Source organism: Manihot esculenta, chromosome 13 (assembly GCF_001659605.2).
Source record: "Manihot esculenta cultivar AM560-2 chromosome 13, M.esculenta_v8, whole genome shotgun sequence".
In the NCBI taxonomy this organism is placed as follows: domain Eukaryota; kingdom Viridiplantae; phylum Streptophyta; class Magnoliopsida; order Malpighiales; family Euphorbiaceae; genus Manihot; species Manihot esculenta.
The window spans coordinates 32,424,270-32,445,704 of NC_035173.2; the positions used below are offsets into that span (position 1 = coordinate 32,424,270).

At 34.0% G+C, this 21,435-nt stretch overlaps 3 protein-coding genes and 1 long non-coding RNA gene across 6 annotated transcripts; 2 read left to right on the plus strand and 2 right to left on the minus strand.

Moving 5' to 3' along the window:
- Positions 1-3,397: 3,397 nt before the first annotated feature.
- LOC110630430 lies at positions 3,398-5,416 on the minus strand. Its single transcript, XR_002490385.2, has 2 exons — positions 5,202-5,416; positions 3,398-3,849 (listed from the first exon to the last, which is right to left on the minus strand). It is a non-coding gene; the product is annotated as an uncharacterized LOC110630430 (long non-coding RNA).
- A 1,185-nt stretch (positions 5,417-6,601) lies between these two features.
- LOC110629916 (cytochrome P450 81Q32) lies at positions 6,602-8,590 on the plus strand. The gene is made up of 2 exons (XM_021777129.2): positions 6,602-7,500; positions 7,917-8,590. The coding sequence occupies exons 1-2, from the start codon at positions 6,619-6,621 to the stop codon at positions 8,532-8,534; spliced, it is 1,500 nt and encodes a 499-aa protein (XP_021632821.1). The 5' UTR covers positions 6,602-6,618; the 3' UTR covers positions 8,535-8,590.
- Positions 8,591-8,610: 20 nt separating this feature from the next.
- Positions 8,611-10,042, minus strand: LOC110629917. Its single transcript, XM_021777130.2, has 4 exons — positions 9,592-10,042; positions 9,389-9,487; positions 9,144-9,299; positions 8,611-8,982 (listed from the first exon to the last, which is right to left on the minus strand). Exons 1-4 carry the CDS (start codon positions 9,829-9,831, stop codon positions 8,941-8,943), a joined length of 537 nt encoding a protein of 178 aa, XP_021632822.1. The 5' UTR covers positions 9,832-10,042; the 3' UTR covers positions 8,611-8,940.
- A 312-nt stretch (positions 10,043-10,354) lies between these two features.
- LOC110629915 (probable receptor-like protein kinase At5g24010) lies at positions 10,355-20,333 on the plus strand. 3 transcript variants are annotated; one of them, XR_002490316.2, is made up of 3 exons: positions 10,355-13,186; positions 19,681-19,796; positions 19,905-20,333. XR_002490316.2 is itself a non-coding variant. In XM_021777127.2 (2 exons), the coding sequence occupies exon 1, from the start codon at positions 10,595-10,597 to the stop codon at positions 13,175-13,177; it is 2,583 nt and encodes an 860-aa protein (XP_021632819.1). In that variant the 5' UTR covers positions 10,355-10,594; the 3' UTR covers positions 13,178-13,186; positions 19,681-20,333. The 3 variants fall into 3 exon arrangements, 2 of the variants coding, with proteins under 2 accessions (XP_021632819.1, XP_021632820.1); XM_021777127.2 differs by having other exon boundaries at positions 19,681-20,333; XM_021777128.2 differs by having other exon boundaries at positions 19,794-20,333.
- Positions 20,334-21,435: the final 1,102 nt, after the last annotated feature.

Below are 21,435 nucleotides of genomic sequence, written 5' to 3' on the forward strand. Positions count from 1 at the left end.
ATCCTTGTAGCTTCAAAGCACAACATTGCCATCAATCTCATGTAATGCCACATTACCGCATTTGCAATGAGATATGGTCAAACATCATCCAATACTCTCTCAACATTCTCAGTAGTTAATGGCAATTACAAGGCTGAATCTGGGGTGTCAACAGCCTTTACAACTGCACAACAGCAAATTACCTAATTCAACAACAAAAGCATTTGGAACTTCACCAAAAAGAGGATAACTGAATCCATATACTAGCAACTAAAATCAAATATGCAGTGGGTGATCAGACTTGTATAAAAAAAATCAATATAAACACTATAAAACGGAGAATCAAAGTCAAGTCATGCATAACTTTATTGAGGGTAGCAACCTTGGGTTCGAGGTAAATTAAAGCTTCTTTTTACTAACTTATTAAAGCATCTTTTTAAACAAGAATGCATCATACGGGAAGTGCAGAATGCACTATTCTGCATTGCAGAATAGTGTCTGAAAGAGGGAGGATATATGTATCTGTATATGTATATATATGTATATATCTATACATTCACACACTCTTATTCTTCGATTTCCAAATAGGAAACTTTTTTTTTTCAAGGCATGATAAAGCAGCAGCCAGCAGCATAAGATTACCTTCACCAGCTCATCATCAAAAGTCAGAAGAAATTGATTCAAAATTTCCTCCACATGATCCATCCTCAAGAAACTCCAAGGCAGGTTACCCTTAATTCCAATTGACCTCCCAAAATTGACAAATATCTCATCAAGTAACACAAGGTGGGGGACCTTATATGGGGATCTATAAGGTAACACAAATATCATCTAATTTAACAAAACTAACAAACTAAGAGATTGGACATTCCAAATAAAGTATGTGAATATAATTTCTACCAGTAAATTAAAATTTGAATAGAAGGAACTCATATTTGAAGCCTAAAGCAATAACCATCACAGCAAGACTGATTTGGGAACACAGAATGAACTTGGTCCAGTTTTGAACCATCAGAGCAACCCATAAATAATCTCAGAAGAACTTCAATTCACACAAAATTGAATTGAGATCCAATTTTGGGTTAGCAAAAATTTGGGTTACTACTAAATGATGAACTGAGATCCAGAAAATAGAGTTTTACAACTCTGAGGAAAGTGTTTTCTCCTTTTATTCATTTTCTTTTGTCTGCTAGTGACGTATAACGAAATTCCCGTCATTGGGCCACGTGTCTCTACTATATAGATATGGACGTAGTAGAATATCCGATTCCTGCTACATGCGTAACGGCCATTTAATTCTCCCCTGATACGCATGCGGGTGGACCTACCAGTCGGACGGGCTGGCCACTTTCCCTCTTCCGAACCGGACTAGAAGATGGGGTTAAGGCTGAGCCTAGTGGAGACATAATTATTGGGCCGGAAGGCTAGGCCGACCGGATAGAGGAATCTCGGTGAATTTCGGTCCTTCAGCTGAATGAGCTGGGCCTGACTCTTGGGTGAGACTTAGAAGCCTTCAGATTATGGGCTGTATTCATAGGGCTGACCTTAGACCGGGGTGAATTAATCCAGCGGTCATCACTAAACTTTTATAATAGTTTGGAAAATAAGTTAGAAACAAAAGGTTTTATTTTTATCTTTTTACTTCTACTAACTGATTGGATAATTAATTTATGAAAAATATTAAATTGATCTCCTACATATATACTTTTCTCCATTTCAAATTGGTACAACTTTAAAAAAAAAAAATACAAATAATTTGTGAGTTATTTTGATATGTATAAACTTTTTAATTTCTTCCATAATGTAATTAGTGAAATCTCTTTTAGTAAATTGTACTTCACACCATGAGTTACCGTTAATCGAATTGTAATAACTACCCCTATTGAAACTTTCCAATATCAAAGTTTTAATTAAACCCTTATTGTACAAAGACATCATAACAATCTCCTGAACAAAATTTAAGGTTAATTTGAGTATTTTACTAAAAAAATCCATACTTGAAAGGAAAAGATAATTTAAGTCCACTAAATATATTTATCCATCACGCCACGGTTACACTTTGTGTATGACTGCAACTTGCACCCACCCTCAAATTTTGGTAGCTTTAAAGACTTGCACTGCAAGAAAAAGGTTTTTTAGCAAAGAGAAATCTCCTTAAGGTAACTTCCCGCCGCCAAAACCAAATAACAGCTAAAAGTATTCCATCATATGCCGTCGCAATAGGTTCCACCATTAAAAGTCTAACGAGACAAGAAGAAGTAATCGGTAGCAATTGAGTTTTAGGAAAATAATAGTATCGATTGCTAAAACTTTAATTTCAATTGTATTTTAAAGGTAATTGCTATGATAATATCTTCACAATTAAAAATAAAAATATATATCGTCTAAAAAATCCGATTGTTAAAACATATCATCTTTTGATAGTGTTATTATTTACATTAGTGGCATTTTTTTTAATGACAAGTTCAATATAAATTTTTTTAGCTATTCATTCGATTCAACATGATTCATGTATTTATTATATTCATATAAAATGTAAAGGATATAGAAGAAACTATTATGTATAATAAAAATATTTTTATTTATAACTTACAAAGTAGCTATACAATATTTGATATTCAACAATATTATCGTGTATAATCACTATAAATTATCCTAAAAAAATTACAAAATATCAACCCTAAATAATAAAATGCCTAACTATATACAAAAATAAAAAATATACAAGTAAAATTCATTCCAAGAACCTAAATGAACTATACATCCAAGCTGAATGGTGAGCATATGATTGGCTTCATTCATACACCTACATAAATAATAGAACATAAAATTTACAATTTTTCAAATTGAGATAAAATAAATTAAAGAGAAAACATTTAAGAGTTATAATTGTCAAGTAAACTATATGTCAAAAGACAAATTTAAATATTATAAACCATCAAGAATGAGAATAACAAACTGAAATTACCTAGCATAAACAAGAAAAAGAAGCACAAGTCAAGAAAGAGTACAAGCATATGATTTAAGACTTCAAAAACTATATTGTTAGCCAGGCAAACGAAGTCTGCCAGAAATTATAATTTCCAGTAATCTTCCTTTCTGGCAATCTCTCCTCCCTTTGATCTAATAAAAATAGCAAAGGCTTTATGTAATTTTCGGTTTAAATTTCTATTGCTGTTTACATTTTTTGCTGCAAGTGTAGCATGTGCACAGTGCACTTGTTGTGCAGCAAGCAGCAAGTGCATTTGCTGCAAGTGCACTGTGCACTGCTGCACTTGCAGCATTCCTGCTGTGCAAGTGCAGCATTGCTGCTATGCAAGTGCAGCAAGTGCACTGCTGCACTTGCAGCATTGTTGCTGTGCAAGCTGCACAGCAGTGCACTTGCTGCAAGTGCAGCAGCAAGCACATTCTAAAATGAGTCAATATAAACCATAATGAGATTGAAATATAAGATTATACATACAATCCCATAAATAAGTTTGGAGAAATAAAACAAACATATAGTATTAACATATCTATATGTTTGAAATAACGCTAAGGTTGAGTCTATCATGAGATTTCCTTCTCTGCATTCTCTTCATTCAGCTCAAGTCCAATTTCTTCATCTGCAATTGGTTCTACAACAATTATTTCAGTAATCTTTTCTATTAAGTGACACTCGATTCCCATCTTCATTGTCACAATAGAACTTGGACAGGAGCCGTAGGATCCTTGTAGCTTCAAAGCACACCATTGCCATCAATCTCATGTAATGCCACATTACCGCATTTGCAATGAGATATGGTCAAACTTCATCCAATACTCTCTCAACATTCTCAGTAGTTAATGGCAATTACAAGGCTGAATCTGAGGTGTCAACAGCCTTTACAACTGCACAACAGCAAATTACCTAATTCAACAACAAAAGCATTTGGAACTTCACCAAAAAGAAGATAACTGAATCCGTATACTAGCAACTAAAATCAAATATGCAGTGGATGATCAGACTTGTATAGAAAAATCAATATAAACACTATAAAACGGAGAATCAAAGTACATGTCATGCATAACTTTATTGAGGGTAACATCCTTGGGTTCGAGGTAAATTAAAGCTTCTTTTTACTAACTTATTAAAGCATCTTTTTACACAAGAATGCACCATACGGGAAGTGCAGAATGCACTATTCTGCAGTGCAGAATAGTGTCTGAAAGAGGGAGGATATATGTATCTGTATATGTATATATATGTATATATCTATATATACACACACTCTTATTCTTCGATTTCCAAATAGGAAACTTTTTTTTTTCAAGGCATGATAAAGCAGCAGCCTGCAGCATAAGATTACCTTCACCAGCTCATCATCAAAAGTCAGAAGAAATTGATTCAAATTCTCCTCCACATGATACACCCTCAAGAAACTCCAAGGCAGGTTACCCTTAATTCCAATTGACCTCCCAAAATTGACAAATATCTCATCAAGTAACACAAGGTGGGGGACCTTATATGGGGATCTATAAGGTAACACAAATATCATCTAATTTAACTAAACTAACAAACTAAGAGATTGGACATTCCAAATAAAGTATGTGAATATAATTTCTACCAGTAAATTAAAATTTGAATAGAAGGAACTCATATTTGAAGCCTAAAGCAATAACCATCACAGCAAGACTGATTTGGGAACACAGAATGAACTTGGTCCAGTTTTGAACCATCAGAGCAACCCATAAATAATCTCAGAAGAACTTCAATTCACACAAAATTGAATTAATCCATAAATAAAACAAGAAAACATACATGATAGCTCAGTAGACCAAACAAGAATGATGGTATGATGAGGCCAAGACCAAACAAGGAAACCAAATTCTAACATTAGAATCACACCTCAATAAGAAAAAACCAGGTATACCAAACACTTCACAAACAAGAAACACAACAATAAATTCCTAAACAAAAGATTATTTGGTCTAACATAAACATCAAAAATAAAAAGACAATCTGAAAAGTGTCAAATCTCCCAAAACTTCAATGAATCATGATGAAACAACACCTAAAGAAAAAAGATCCCAAAACACAGAACCACACAACTCTGACGAAACAAAGAAGAAACGCAATAATAAAATTAAGCAGAAACCAGCATAGGAAGTAAGAAACGACTTTAAAAAAAAAAACACATTTGCTATTCGTTATTGAAACAACAAGAACCTTAAAAAAGAAACAAGAACAACACCCATTTTACCTAGACCAACCGAAAACTGAGGGAGCAGCTATGCGAATTTGTGACTTTGGGTAAAAGATGGGTGCATCTGCTGTAATTCCATTATGAAGAAATCGATTGGCTCAATAGCGACTCTGAAATGGTGGACGACGTCACTGATATTACTCCTTGGCAGTCCAATGCAAAGTGGTAGGTAGAGAGAAGGCATGGCAGCGTGAATCGGATTACAACGTATAATTTAATTGAGTTGATGAAAAAAATTTGCTTTTTTTTTTTAAAAAAAGAGAACCTATCAATTTATTCCCATACAAAAATTCTTTTATTTGTAATCTTATTAATTATTTATTTTAGATATATTTTCTATAAAATTTGCATATATTATAACATTATTATTTTATAATACTTTGAATAATTAATTAAATATAATTTTTTATTATAATATGAAATTATTATAACAGTACTTTATATCTAATTAAAATTAAATAAAATATTATAGATATGGTTTATTTAATTCATTAATATTTATTATTTAATAAAATTATTATCTCACGTATAATTTTAAAAAAATTATTATAGACAATTCTTTTTACCGTCGATATGTAATATATATTGTGACTTTTAAATAATATTAAAAATAAAGAGCGTAGAACCAGTTTAAATTTATCGTATACACTTATCACTCTGGAGCATTTATAATTTTATTATATCGCACTTATCAGCACAAAAACGTATAATTAATTATATTATAATAATTAATTAAGTATTTAATGTAGAAAAATTAATATATTTTTATGCATTATTCAATTACATTTATTATTTATCATTTAATAATTATTATTTTATAGTAACATTTGATGGTTAAATTAATAAATGTTGAAAAACTATTTTTTTTAATATTTTGTGGTTAACAACCACTTATATATATATTTTTTATATTTATATTATTTTTTATAAATTTTTATATTCATTCATATTTTTTTATTATCTGTATTTAATTGCTAATTTAATATTTATTTTATATCAAACACTTTTACTTTAAATTATTGTATAAATAATTAATTATTAACAAATAACTTTTAATAAAATAATTACTAATTACTAAAATAGTTAATAATTATTCAAACTACTACCATTTAAAACAAATGGCATTAATAAATATAATATGCTGCCCTTTTATTGGTTTAATAAATAAAAAAATTATTTTATATTATATATATAATAATTAAATATCCACTATCAATTATAATCAATTTGTTAATATGGTTTATTTATCTAGATTTAATCACTTTTAAAATATAAATAAATAAAATTTTTTATAAAAATAAAATAAAATCTACAGTAATGTCTCTTGAAATCATGGTCAACCAGTCCATCTAACAATTTCAGTATATATTATCAAGGATTGAAATTTAGGACGCTACTCCAATCGAATTCAACCATGGAAGCTACCTTGCTGGTCATTTCCTCCATATCGCTTCTCTTTCTCCTCCTTTGGCTACACACAACTAGAAAACCAAGACATCGGAAACTTCCGCCAAGCCCACCTGCACTTCCATTTCTCGGTCATCTCCATCTTCTCAAACAACCCATTCACCGAACTCTTCACAATCTTTCTCAGAAATATGGTTCCATCTTCTCTCTTCAATTAGGATCCTTCTCCGTCATCGTTGTGTCGTCAACATCAGCCGTCGAAGAATGCTTCACCAAAAACGATATAGTTTTCGCCAATCGCCCTCCACTCATCATGGGCAAGTATCTAAACTACAACCACACCACCCTTGTCACTGCCCCCTACGGTGACCATTGGCGCAACCTTCGCCGGATAAGTGCTCTTGAAATATTTTCAACCAATCGTCTCAACAAATTTCTCGCCATCCGAAGAGACGAGATCAAGATTTTTCTTGAGAAAATCTATCGAGTTTCCAGCCAAGATTTTGCTAAGGTAGAGCTTAGACCAATGCTTTCAGAACTAACATTTAATATTATTACACGAATGATTACAGGGAAGAGATATTGCAGCGGTGAAGATGAAAACAAAACTGATGAGGCAAGCCAGTTCAGAGAGATTATAAGGGAGATATTTATATATGCAGAGGCTTCATACCCAGGAGATTTCTTGCCGATATTACAGTGGTTTGATTATCAAGGTTATACGAAGAAAGTGAAGGAACTTGCTAAAAGAAATGATGAGTTGTTGCAAGGTCTCATCGATGGCCATAGAAATGAAAAGGGTAGAAATTCAATGATCAGCCACTTGCTTTCTTTGCAGGAATCGCAGCCGGAATATTATACAGATGAAATTATCAAAGGCCTTGTGGTGGTCAGTCAAATTCTTACAACTTTTTTGTTTCTTTTTATCTCGTTTCTTTAAAAGTCTTGCAACTTGTTCGCCTTTCTTCTGGTTAGATTATTATTTTATAGATACCTATCATTACAGTGAGGTGGTTAGATTATTATAATAACGTTATTATTATATGATTTATTTATTTGTCAACTCCATGTAAATTTCATCCAACTCATGCGTATCTCTTTTTAATAGAAAAGCTCTTAACGTTAATAAAATCAATAATTTCATTAAAAATAAAAATATAATAAGTTGCAGCTTCATTAAAATACAACTAGAAATTTTTGCCACATGTATGTAGGATTTGTTTAGAACTGCTCATAATAGAGATTGAATTAGTTGCAGCTTTAAGTGTTTTCTTCTCAAAGCAAAACTTACCAATCAATGCGCAGGATATTCTATTTGGTGGCACTGAAACATCAGCTCTTACATTAGAATGGGCAATGTCAAGCCTGCTCAACAATCCACAAGTGCTTGAGAAAGCTAAGAAAGAGTTAGCCATTGAAGTTGGCCAGACAACCTTGATGGAAGAATCAGATGTTTCGAAGTTGCCCTATCTTCAGAGCATCATATCAGAGACTCTTAGATTATATCCAGCAGGTCCACTGCTTCTCCCACATATGTCACACAGAAACTGCACTCTTCAAGGATACGACGTGCCAAGCAATACAATGCTATTTGTTAATGCATGGGCTATGCACAGGGACCCTCAGCTGTGGGATGATGCGGGAAAATTTAGGCCTGAGAGGTTTGAAGGAGCTCATGGTGAGCCCTACAGCTCCAAGTTCCTGCCGTTTGGCCTTGGCAGGAGGGCTTGTCCAGGAATGGGCCTCGCAAATAGGGTTGTAGGCTTCGCTTTGGGATGTATGATTCAATGCTTTGAATGGAAGAGGGTAAACGATGAAGAAATTGACATGACTGAAGGGAATGGGCTCACCATGCCTAAGGCTAAGCCACTGGAGGCCATGTGCAAAGCAAGTGATATCATGAAACTTTCATCTTCTTTGTGAAGCAGACAGTTATTATTTTGTATAAACTTTTTATCTTTATTGAAGTTATTATCTTCATAAGTTTGTAAAAACTCAATTTGATCAGACAGCTGATTGTTATTCATCCGATTCTCCACCCAGGCAAGACCATCTAGAAGAGCCCATACCTTCTCCTCTTTGATGACAACCATTAATATTAGTACAGACATAAATGTCAAAAAAAAAAAAAGCAAAAAAAAAAAGCAGCAAACGGTGGACCGTCAGACAGAAGGTTTCTGTCTCAGTTGAATAGTCGACCACAGGAACATGAAAATTTTAAGCATCCACCAAACCCATCCTAATCCAATCTTACTATTACACGATACGACAATAATAATATTTTAAGAAAAAAGTCGACACAGGTTTCTCCGTCTCATTCGTCACAGTTCTAGCTCCCCTCGCTCCGATTTGGCTTGGATGAAACAAAGGCCTGAAAATTTTGCAATTTCAACAATTTCAAAAGATAAAAAAATGGGGAAAAAAATAATCCAACTTTGTGCTTATTGTTTTGATTTTATATTGGGTTATCTAACATCCTACTGAACATTGATATTTGGGTTAGTTGTAGAAGACGCTAGGTGAGAATCGTACCTGATCGTCGACGACAAGGTTGGGAATCCAATCATTTGTTGCGGGGTTGCTTCTGCAACCTGAGACCAGAGAGTCGACACCATGGCCTCTTGGCAATTCAATGTTGTATCCATTTGTATTTTCTTCTCCCACGACCCTTATGAATCCACTTCCCGTCTGTTCAACCACAAAAAATCAATTATAAGCCGCTCTAAATACAGCACCCAATCAATTGATTCTTATTATAAAAAGAAGCAATTAATCACCGTATGATGCTGCTTGTCAATGGAATCCAATTCCTTATAGTAGTGGGTCTCTACAAACTCATCTTGCTCCACAAGGGCCCCTTCTGCAGAAAAAATTCCCTGAAAAATATCCCAGCTTTAATATCAATCTAGTTGAGAATCATATGACCAACACATCATTGAACAAAAAGAAAGGTATTGAAAGAAAATGAAATTTTACATACAGAGGATTGAGATTGCAGAGATCGAAGCCTGTCGAGCTCAGGAATTTGGTCTGCGTCAGAGGGAACTGGTTTTGGAGGCGTTGTATCTGACTCTGACTCACTTCTGTTCGGCTTGGCAGGTCGTTTCGGGGCAATAGAATCGAACTGAGCTCTGACTTGGTTGGCTATTTGCAGCTGTTGATCCGTATCCAAAACCTCGTCGCTCCGGCTTGGCTTAGTCACGGTCCAGTGTCCCACCATATTGGCTTCCGATTGTAAAGTTTCTTTCTTGGTGCTATCCACTTTGGTCTTCCCTCACTTTGATGGGTTTGCCAAGATTGATCGCCATATGTCTTATTACACGACAGATTTGGAAAACTAGGGGCCATGTCAAAAACCGCTTGCCGCGTATTTGCCTTGGGTGGGTTCGTGTCCGAAGGTAGGCTTGGACTAGTAAGTATTGGGCTTGGTTCAACTCTGCAGATGCCAAATTACAAGAAATGAAAATCAATCAAGAATACATACTACATATGATTGGCTAAAATATAAAGACAGTGTTTGTCTTGTTTTTTTTTTTCCATTTATAATTTGCTTGACAGTCTCTTTATCTTCTTTCCAAAAAGCATGATTCCTGCCTTTTTCTAGTGGGGAAAATAATAGAAGACTTTAAAAAATCTAATCTAGCTGAGGAGCCTGGTAGTGGTGTATGGGGACCATTCTTACCCAAAATTTTCAATTACAATATACTCCAAATAATTCTATTTTCTGATTCAATTCTCAGGGAACCACTGTTGAGGTCACCAAGTCATGACCAAAGACTTCATTATTCAGCCTTTGCTTTTGCATATATATGTAATTTTACTTCATAATGTTAGGAAACTAATTTTTTTCAAAAAGCAAGATGCCTCTTATTTCAATCTGATACTGTGGATATGTGAAAACAAGAAGTATATGTAGATATACTTCAACAATCAAAATCTGGTCTTAGTCTTTCTTTACCAACTTTACTTTTGTAAGGACATGAATGATTGTTCATCACCACCTTTATCTTTTTTTTCCCCTCCCAGATGCAGATTACCTTCCTCCATCTGAAAAAAAAAAGCAACACCTTCTACCAATTTCCATGGAAAAGCTTCAGCCTTGGCAGACTCTCTTCAATCTATTTACTATCCTAACCATTCAATTCTGTTGTCTTAGTCTTCCCTCTTCAGGTTACACTCCTCCTGATAAGTACTTCATTAATTGTGGATCAGAGTCTCCGGTCAGTCCTGAAAATGGTCGATCTTTTGTCGGCGACCTCTCTTACTGTAAAGTTGATTCAAGCAAAGTTGTCAAGGACAGCAGCCAATCAGAAAATACTTCACTGTATCAAACTGCAAGAGTTTTCGACAAATCATCCTTATGTCACTTTGACATCGATGAGCGAGGCACATACATAGTAAGACTGCATTTCTTTGCTTTTTCATCAGGAGATGCTAATCTTTCCAGTGCTCTATTCAATGTCCACGCTTCTGGGTTTATTCTACTGTCAAATTTTAGTGTCTCTCTAAGTAATTCTCCCATAATTAAGGAATTCTTGCTTACAATCGACAGTGGAAATTTTGTTATTGACTTCATACCTTCCCGTAAATCTTCTTTGGCCTTCATAAATGCTATAGAAGTCTTTCTTGCCCCAGAAAGCTTCATTCCGGATGATGCAACTCAAATCACTGCTGCAGAAAGCAAAGGCAATTTCAGTGGATTGCTCTCTCAGGGCTTGCATACTATACACAGGATCAATGTTGGAGGTTCGAAGCTCACAGCAGATAACGATAGTCTGTGGAGAAATTGGATACCAGACGACAATTTCTTGACTTACCCTGAAACTGCAAAGAACAGCTCATTCTTTCAAGGCCCACTGGTTGTTGGTTTGCAGAATACTGAGTTTATTGCTTCTTCTTTTGTATACAAGACTGCTAAAGAATTGAAGCAGACAAATTTTTCTAATATAACTTGGGGTTTCAATGTCAGAAAGAATTCTCAGCACCTTGTTCGGGTACACTTTTGTGATATTATTAGCACACAACTTGGTGCTGTCCAGTTCACTTTTCATATTTATAGCAACTTCAGTAAGAACATCAATTCTTATTATATAACTGGATTAAATGCATCTCCATTTTACTTTGATTTTGTTGTCAAGTCTGATAATTCAGGATTTATAAATGTAAGTGTGCATCAACGCAATGATTCTGAATTACGAAACGCATTTTTGAATGGCCTGGAGATTATGGAAATGCTGGAAAAATCAGATAAACCCAGGAAGAAAACTCAGCCTATTGTGGTTGGTTCAATTGTTGCTGTGATATTTGTTGTGGTCTTAATAGTCAGTTTCCTATTTATGCTGAAATTCAAAAGAGAAAAATCTTATAAGACTTCAGGCAGGCCATTTTCTATGCCTATTTACGGTGGAAGTTCTCAGAATTGGTTAGCTGAAAGAACTGCTAAAATGCACATTGCTTCTGACTTGAAACTGGCATTGAAGATACCATACGTTGAAATACAGCGTGCAACGAAGAACTTCAGTTCAAAATTGTTGATAGGTGAGGGTGGATTTGGGAAAGTTTACAAAGGAACACTTCGTGATGGTGTGAAAGTTGCAGTAAAAAGAAGTGAACCAGGTCATGGGCAAGGTGTTTTGGAGTTCCAAACTGAGATCATGGTCTTGTCCCAGATTCGCCACCGTCACCTTGTTTCTTTGATCGGATACTGTGATGAGTGGTCTGAGATGATATTGGTTTACGAGTTTATGGAAAAGGGTACTCTGAGAGATCATCTTTACACTTCAGATACAGATTCTGAAAAGTCTACTTCACGATCTGAACTCTCCTGGGAGCAAAGACTCAAAATTTGCATTGGTTCTGCAAAGGGACTCCATTATCTGCATACTGGCTTGGCAAGCAGAATCATTCACCGTGATGTTAAGTCCACAAACATTCTGCTTAATGAAGACTATACAGCCAAAGTTGCTGATTTTGGTCTGTCTAAGTCAGGTCCTGTGGATCCTGACGAGAACACAGGCGTAAAAGGCAGCTTTGGTTACCTGGATCCTGAATATTTCATGACTCAGCAATTGACAGAAAAATCTGATGTATACTCTTTCGGAGTCGTACTTCTTGAGGTTCTCTGTGCCAGACCAGCTATTTTGACCACTGATCGGCGCGAGGAGGTGAACTTAGCAGAATGGGGGATGCTTTGGCAAAAGAAAGGCGAGCTTGAGAAAATCATTGATCCTGCTCTGGTGGGTGCCATTAACTCTAGTTCATTGCGAATATTTGGTGAAACAGCTGAGAAATGTTTGAGGCCTAATAGCCCAGAGAGACCTATGATGCATGATGTGTTGTGGGACCTAGAATTTGCATTGAAGCTTCAAGAAACTTCAATGCATGGAGACATAGATGATGAGAGCATGAATAGTACTTCTCTGGAATTAGCATTTCATGCTGTACACCACCTTCCATCTCATAGAGCACCAGCTGAAGAAGGGGATTCATTTCCAGGAGGTGATGACAGTAGAATTGCAATGGCTAGTGGTGTGTTCTCTCAACTGAAAATTAATGCTGGCAGATAATCTCGACAGGTCAGCTCCGGATGAATTTTATATATTTGATATGGTGGATTCCAGATAATCTCTGTCTTTCTCTATCTCTTCCCTTTTACTTTAAGTTTATATTAATTCCTCTTATAGTTTGAATGTATTTTTTAAAGTTTATAGACTAAATTATTTAATTAAAATATTTTTATATTTTATAAAATAAAAAGAGTTAAATAATTTAATTTTATAAAATATAAAAATATTTTAATTGATTGATTTTTGAAATAAAAGACAAATTAGTGGATTTCTTAAAAAAATAAGGATTTTAATAATAATTCTACCTATATTTTTTGTTTTATTAAATGTGACATTGTTTTGTTTTATTTTTTTATTTGTATGAAAATAAATATTGCATTTTATTTTTTTAATAGAAAATTGGGGAAATTAGAATTCAAATTTATATCTACTAGGCAGATAATATATCTTGTAACCACTAAATTAAATTTTTTAAACTAAAAAATTAAAAATTTTATTTTAAATAAAAAATTATTAAAAAATTAATTTAATTAAATTCTTATAAAATTCTTCTACAGTTAAACTTTTAACTTAATATTAACTTGAATAATAACTATAATTTTTAATCTACTTTTTGAAATTACATTACGTAAATAATTATACTGCAAATAATTTTGTTTTTGCAATCACATAAGAAAATGAAGTGATAATTATATTATATATTAAATTCTTAATTACATTTTTATTATTTTTATTTGAATTTTTTTTCTTACTCCTTTGGCTGTGTGTATGCATGCAATTGTCCTCAGCTTAATTGAGCGGTTGATAGATAAATTTTTGTTAAGAATGGATCAATCACACAGTTAAATAATAAATATAAAAAATAAATAATATAGATTTGACTATGTTGATTAAAATTTTCTTATTTTTTTTATGAATTTTCAAACATAATATATTTAGAAAATATTATAAATTTATATATCTATGAAAAATATTAAAAAAATAAAATAGTTCTAAAAAAATTCATCTGTAAGATATGGTGTATAGTTTATAATATATTATTAGATTTCATGTCTCAACAGTTCTCCCATTTGGAAACTAATCCAGTCAACTCAACTATTTTCATTCTCCATGCTAATATATCCAACAAAAAACACTTAACTAGAAAATATCTTTCATACTACTATAGAAGACCAACTGAGGTCTTGTAGAGTCTCAGCTTTCTAGCATCAACATCTTTAGTCAATATGTCTCCTGGATTTTTAGTACCTTTAATTTTCTTTAAACACATCTCACCTTCTTCTACCAAACTGCGAGTGAAATGATACTTACGCGGATGTGCTTTTGTTCTGAAGTGATATACTAAATTCTTCACCAACTGTATAGCACTCTTACTATCAGTAAAAAAGAATCTTATCAAGCTGCTTTTTGCTCAATTCTTTCAAGTGATCAGTCAACCATATCATCTCCTTACCAGTTTCAGCAATTGCAATATATTCAGTCTCTGTAGATGACATAGAGACGTACTTATAAAGTTTAGACATCCAGCTCAGTATTGTCCCATCTATAGTATAGATATACCCAGATGTGCTCTTACTTGTATCCACATCTCCACTACAATCAGCATCAATAAAACCCTCTAATACTAGCTTCACAATACGAGAGAATATTTCAGTGTAGTCAATACATTTTCTTTGTGAATATCCCTTAACCACCAATCGAACCCTGAACTTAACTTTACTATCAGTTTTATTCTTGATCCTATAAATCCACTTGTTCAACAAAGCTTGCTTTCTTGCAAGCAACTCGGTTAATTCCTAAGTGTCATTATTCTCAAATGACCATATCTCATCATCCATGGCTTGCTCCTACTTAATTGAATCCTTCACCTATAAATCATCATCAAAGGATTCTGGTTCCCCTCCATCAGTCAACAACAAATAATATAAGAAAGGTGAATAGCTTTCTGGTGACTTAATAGCCCTGGTAGATCTCCTTAACGCTGGCTCAGGTGTGACTGGCTGCTATTCTGGTTCTGCAACTGTGTTTTCTGGATTCTCTTGTAGTCTTTGTAACGACCCGAAAACCGGACCACTACCGGTACTAGGATTCAGATCGACTTAAGGTCGCCGGAACCCGTAGCAAACCTAACATTCATCCTGTTATACTTGATGAAATCCCATACATGATCATACATTTTCATAAAAACTTAAACTTTTCATATACCAAGCTTGACCTGTGCATGCATCATAACTGTAAACATAAAAACCCCATACTAGAGCCCTCATCAAATGCTCTAGTAGGGTCAACATCTCATACATCAAGCTTGGTTCAACACATCTCATTATTAAAAACATTTACATAAAGATCATGTACAAAAGGGATTACAATCTATCAATAGGGCCAAGCATAATACTATCCACAATACATTACATGTCCACTACTAATCTATTACATCATGCTATACCAAAACTCTGATGACTCTCCCACAGCTACCTGTGCTCCTGCAAACCTGGGGGTTAGGGGAAAGGGGTGAGCTACTAAAGCCCAGTGAGTAGAACAGTAAAAACAATTTAATAAAACACATGCTTTCATGAAATGCGTCACAACACAAACAATTCACATCATGGATGAACTTGTCACCAGTAATCCTCTACATAATCCAATGTGCCCGGCCCTCGACGGAGCTCCCCAGGACTTCCTCTTAAACATAACAAAATGCCAGGACGCGTGGAATGGGCAGCCCTGGACTTTCTTACATGGTGCTAGGACGCGTGGCATGGGCAGCCCTGGACTTGCTTACATTGTCCCAGGACGCGTGGCATGGGCAGCCCTGGATTTGCTTATCATACCATATCATATCATACCGAGGGCTAGTGAGTCATCCAATATCCATCCACATCAGCATCATATTATGCAATGCATCATATTCGTGAATTCTAATGCAAAACAACCTAATACATATCATGGCATTCATGATGCATGAACATGCTAAAAAGATTTCATTACTTTAAAACTTAGTTCAGTTCTACTCACCTCTGGCTGATTCTGAAACAGCTAATACTGCTGGCCTCCTCGATTCCTCAGGTCCGATCCTACACAGGTGGACTCAAATGAGGGACCCAACAAACTCTAACATTTTACATCTACTCTAAACAAGCATTAAACACCCTTAAAACCCCTCAAAACTTACTTAAAATATAAAAGAAGGTGATGATCTACGCTTACCTCTTGAAGATTGAGAGGAGAGGTGATCCAAACTTGGAGATTGGGAGAAATCTAGCTCTGAGGGTCTCCAAGCTTCAAAACTTTGATCTTAGCTTAAAATCTTCAAAACAAAGATAAAAACTCATCAAAACTTGAAGGAAAACATAAAATCAACAAAAGTAGGGCGAAATCGCACCTATGCCCGAAAATAGAGAGAGAAAACTCGCCCATTTTCGGACAAGGGGCCCTTTATAGGTGGCTGGCCAGACCACCTTCGGGGGCCAAAAGTGCTTCCGCAAGAGCTCAATGTTCGGCGGCCGAATATGAGGTTCGGCGGCCGAACCTGGCTTTTCCCTCCTTAGTCTTTTCTTTCAAAACTCAATTTCTTTCTTTATTAAAACCATAAAAACATATAAAAACATTTTAGAAAACCTTTATTTTACCCTTCTAGAAGGCTCTGACATCTGAAAATTCCGGATTCCAACAGAGATTCCGCCGAAAGGTAGAAATTCCAATGTCGGGGTCTAGCCGGGTATTACAGTCTTACTCTAACATCACTAGGTGAAATTTCCTACAACTCAATCTCAACTCTCACTTCTTCTGCATCTTCATATTGCATCCCTAACTTGTCCTTTTATAGGACATTATCATTAATTGTCATACCACAGTGTCTCAAGATATTCTTGTTCTTGTCATCTCAAAATATGTACCCAAAGTGATCTGAACCATACCCAATGAAATAGCAATTCAAAGCATTTGCATCAAGCTTGTCTCTCTTCTCTGGATCAATGTAAACACATGCAGCACACTCAAAAATCTGTAGGCGAGTAAACTTGACCTCCTTACCGACCAAACCTCTTCTAGAATCTTAAAACCCAAAGGAATTGAAGGTTTTCTATTTATCAAATATGCTATTGTGCTCACTGCATCTGCCTAAAATATTTTTGGCAGCCTAGCATGTAGCCTCATGCTTCTTGCTCACTCATTCAATATTTTATTCATCCTTTCAGCAATCCCATTCTGTTTTGCCTTGTCAGGAACTGTCTTGGTGCACCTGATTCCCTCATCAGCATAGAACTTCTTGAATTCTATAGAATCATACTCTTCTCCATTATCAAACCTTAGGCATTTGATCTTCAAATCAGTCTAATTTTTAACTTTACCCTTCCACCACTTAAAAGTGGCAAACACATTTGATTTGTGTTTTAGAAAGTGAATATATACCTTCCTACTAAATTTATTAATGAAGGTAACATATCATCTTGAACCACTAAGAGAGGAAACTGGGGATGGTCCCCACACATCTGTATGTGGTAGTTCTAACCATTCTACCTTTGGTTCCCTGGTAGTCTTTATGAAATTGACTCGTTTTTGCTTTCTCAAAATACAACTCTCACATAGACTCATATCAATAGATTTCAACTCTTGCAGATACCCCTTTGAAATTAGCATCTTTATCCCTTTCTTACTCATTTTTCCAAGCTTGTTGTGCCACAAACTTGAGCTAGATGTATTGTCAACCGCAACAACCATGTTCGAACATCCTGCAGTCGTGTATAAAGTTTCAGATTTTATGTCTCGTGTTATCACCAAAGCTCCTTTCATAATTTTTTAGGAACTCTCCCGAACACTGTTTTGTAACCCGTACTGTTCAGCTGGCCAATAGAGACCATATTTTTCTTCTAGTTAGGAATATACCTGACATCTTGCAGCTTCCACTTACCCCCACCTGAGGTCTAGATACATACATCCCCTTTTTTAGCAGCCTCCAAGGCTTTATTATTAGCAATATACACCTTCCCATAATTTTTAGACTTGAAATTATGGAATAAATATATGCTCAGAGAAGAATAGAATGATGCACTCGAATCAAGTATCCATGAGTCAACTGGACTGTCCACACTAAGAATTAAAGTGTCAATAGTGTCATCTGCAGAATATACAGAATCATCTTCTTCTTAGGTTTAGGGCAATCCTTCTTGAAGTATCCCTTTTTGCCACAATCCCAACAAACAACCTCGTTACTCTAAGATTTCTCCCGCCCCTTTGTCCTTGATCGATTATGTTTATTATGACCTAACTTCGACTTACTCCTACCCCTCCCCTTAACACTGAGTCCTTACCAGATGAATCCCCGATTTCCTTTTGTGAATGCTCTCACTCATGACAACATCCCGGACTTCATCAAAATTTAAATTCTTAGAGCCACGTGAACTGCTAATTGCGAAAATAACATTATCTCATGGCTCAGGTAGAGAGAACATCAAATTAGGGCTCTAATCTCATCATCAAAATTAATCTTAACAGAGCTTAATTGACTGATGATCATATTAAATTCGTTAATATGATCCGTGATAGATCCACATTTAGACATATTAAACAAACGACACATCAAATATAACTTGTTAATAGTCTACGGTTTCTCATACATGTTCGCCAGAGCCTCCAACAATCCTGCAGTCATTGTCTCCTTAACAATGTTAAAGGCAACGTTTCTCGCCAATATCAAACCGATCAACCTTAATGCCTTCTGATCTTTCAGATCCCAAACCTCCTATTTCATAGTTTCTAACTTCTCTCTTGACAGGAGTTCATGGAGGATATTCTGATATAGATAATCTTCCAGAAACTAAAAATTAACAGGTTTTAATAAAAGCTATTATGCCCAAAAATTAAGACTTGTTAACTATGAGCGACTTTTACCTTTTAATAATTGATAGTTAATGATAAATATTTAATCATTAATTAATTAGTATAAATTACTGCATCCATCTTATGAATAATTATCGTTTAAAAAAAAAATTATTCCAAAACTATTGGTCATTTCGAAAATATCAAGGTAATATTAATTTGTGTTTTCATTTATACTATTATTAATATTTAAATTATTTAATATTAATATATTAAAAAATATAATCATTTAAAGGATATTTTAAATAAATTGTTTTAAATTTTTTAAAGATTAAAATTATTAACTAATTTTATTAATTTATGTATAAATCTTAAATATTGTAAACTAAAAGTAGTACCCTTTAACTGTTGAACCATACCTATGCAATAATAATAATAATTATTAGTATTACTATTATTTCATCGAAAGGCAAAAGTTCATAATTGGAAAAAAGGTTAAGTTTAAAATGCATGAACTAATCCTGAGATCCAAACTTATATGTTTGGAAGGGAAGGAAAGGGAAGGGAATAGAGGAGAAAAAGGGGAGAAAGGGATTAGATGCAAGAACATGTTAATTGTTGCGGTTGAAATTAGGTTTTATGATTTCTTTTTTCTGTTGGTGATTCTCTAATCTTTGCTTTTGTAGGGGTTTTGTTTCTCAATTCTTCCTTTCTCCTGTCTTTGAGCAGAGGAGAGTTTGTTTAGTTTTTGGTGGGTTTTGCTCCTTTCACCGTCTGGTTGTCCTCATTGGTTATGCAGGTGGTGTTTGTTTTATATTTTCTTTTCTATGTTTGAAGTTCAGAGTTTCTGTGATGAGGGCTTTCTTCTTGAACCTGAATTTGTTTGAGGGCTCCATGTGTTCTGTTGGAGAGGGTATGGTTTTGTTGACGTTGGTATCTCGGAATTGACGCTGCTACGTCCGGCGATTTCCACTCCTGCACGCCATGTTCAACTGAACTTTGCAACATTCTTTCTTTTGTGCTGATGCATAAATGATGGTTCTTACTTTCAAAAGCTCTATTTTATATTGCATGTTATTTTCTCCTTTCTGCTTTTTTGTAAACTCCATTGTCAGTAGTTTCGTCTTTGTGCTGATTGTTTGCGGTGACGCTTCCATAGATCTCTGGATCTGGTAAAGTTTTCGATGTTATTCGTTTAATATTTTATTTTTGTTTTTGTGCCGGCATTTATTACGACGGTGTCTTGATAAATCTATGAATCTAGCGACAGTTCTAGTGGTATTGTCGGTGCGGTATAGTTGGTAATTTTTATTTATGTGGTTTTCTTTTGTTCTTTGTACGATTTATTTCAATTTAATTTAGTTTGATTTAATTTTATTTTATTTTATTTTATTTTTATTTTAAAGAAAATAAAATATTTATTACTGTAAATCAGCAGAAAGAGCTGCGATGATACAATCGGGAGGAGTAAAATCCCACATAAAAAGACCTGAATTGAATTGAGCGGCCCTAACAAAATGATGAGCCGCAAAATTTACAGTTTTTCTAATGAGTATTAATAAAAAAAGAATTTCGATATTCAAAATAAATTCATAAATAGACCATAGTTTTTATAAGAATCCTAAAAAGCCCGCTCTGTACTTTCTTCTCTATTTTGGCAGATCGACACCACAGTATAATGTATACCGCATGTCTAATGGCTATATATGCAGGATGTCTAATATTGTTAAATACTCGCATCAAATTGATTAAATACAAAAAAAAAAAATTATTAATAATTTATATTTTAAAATTATATTTTTTAAAAATATTTAAAATTTAATTTTTAACTAAAAAATATAAAAATTATTATAAAATACATTAATTATATATAAAAAAAGATTTATATAATAAATATTTAATATATAAACCGACTCAAACTCACTTCAAATTCGATTATATATTATTCCATATTTGAAAGTCGTTCCCACCCACTCATACCTTCCAAAGATCATTTAAAAACGAAGGAGAGAACTCATAATTGCAATCCTTGAATCTGTCCAGTCAACACACAGACAAAGAATAAAGAAAACAACCAATAGAAAAGGAAAGCCACAACAGCAACCCAAAATCCTTTCTGCCATATAAATTAATCAAAATTATAATAATTAAATATAAATTAATTATATTATTAATATTTATTATAAATTAATAAAATTTAAAAAATAAATTTATTATTTTTCTGAAAATTTAGCGTTCAATCTGTAAAATTTGAAGCAGATTGGATTGTGTTTAATTGTTAAAATATTTATAACAATTTTAATTTATTTATTTCATAAAATAAGGAAGGGTATAAGAATATGATTTGTTATATATTATATGCAGGCAGGCCACTAACGGATGCATGATTAATAGTTGAATTGCCATGTGACGTTTTCAGTGACGAGAAATGCAAAATTAAT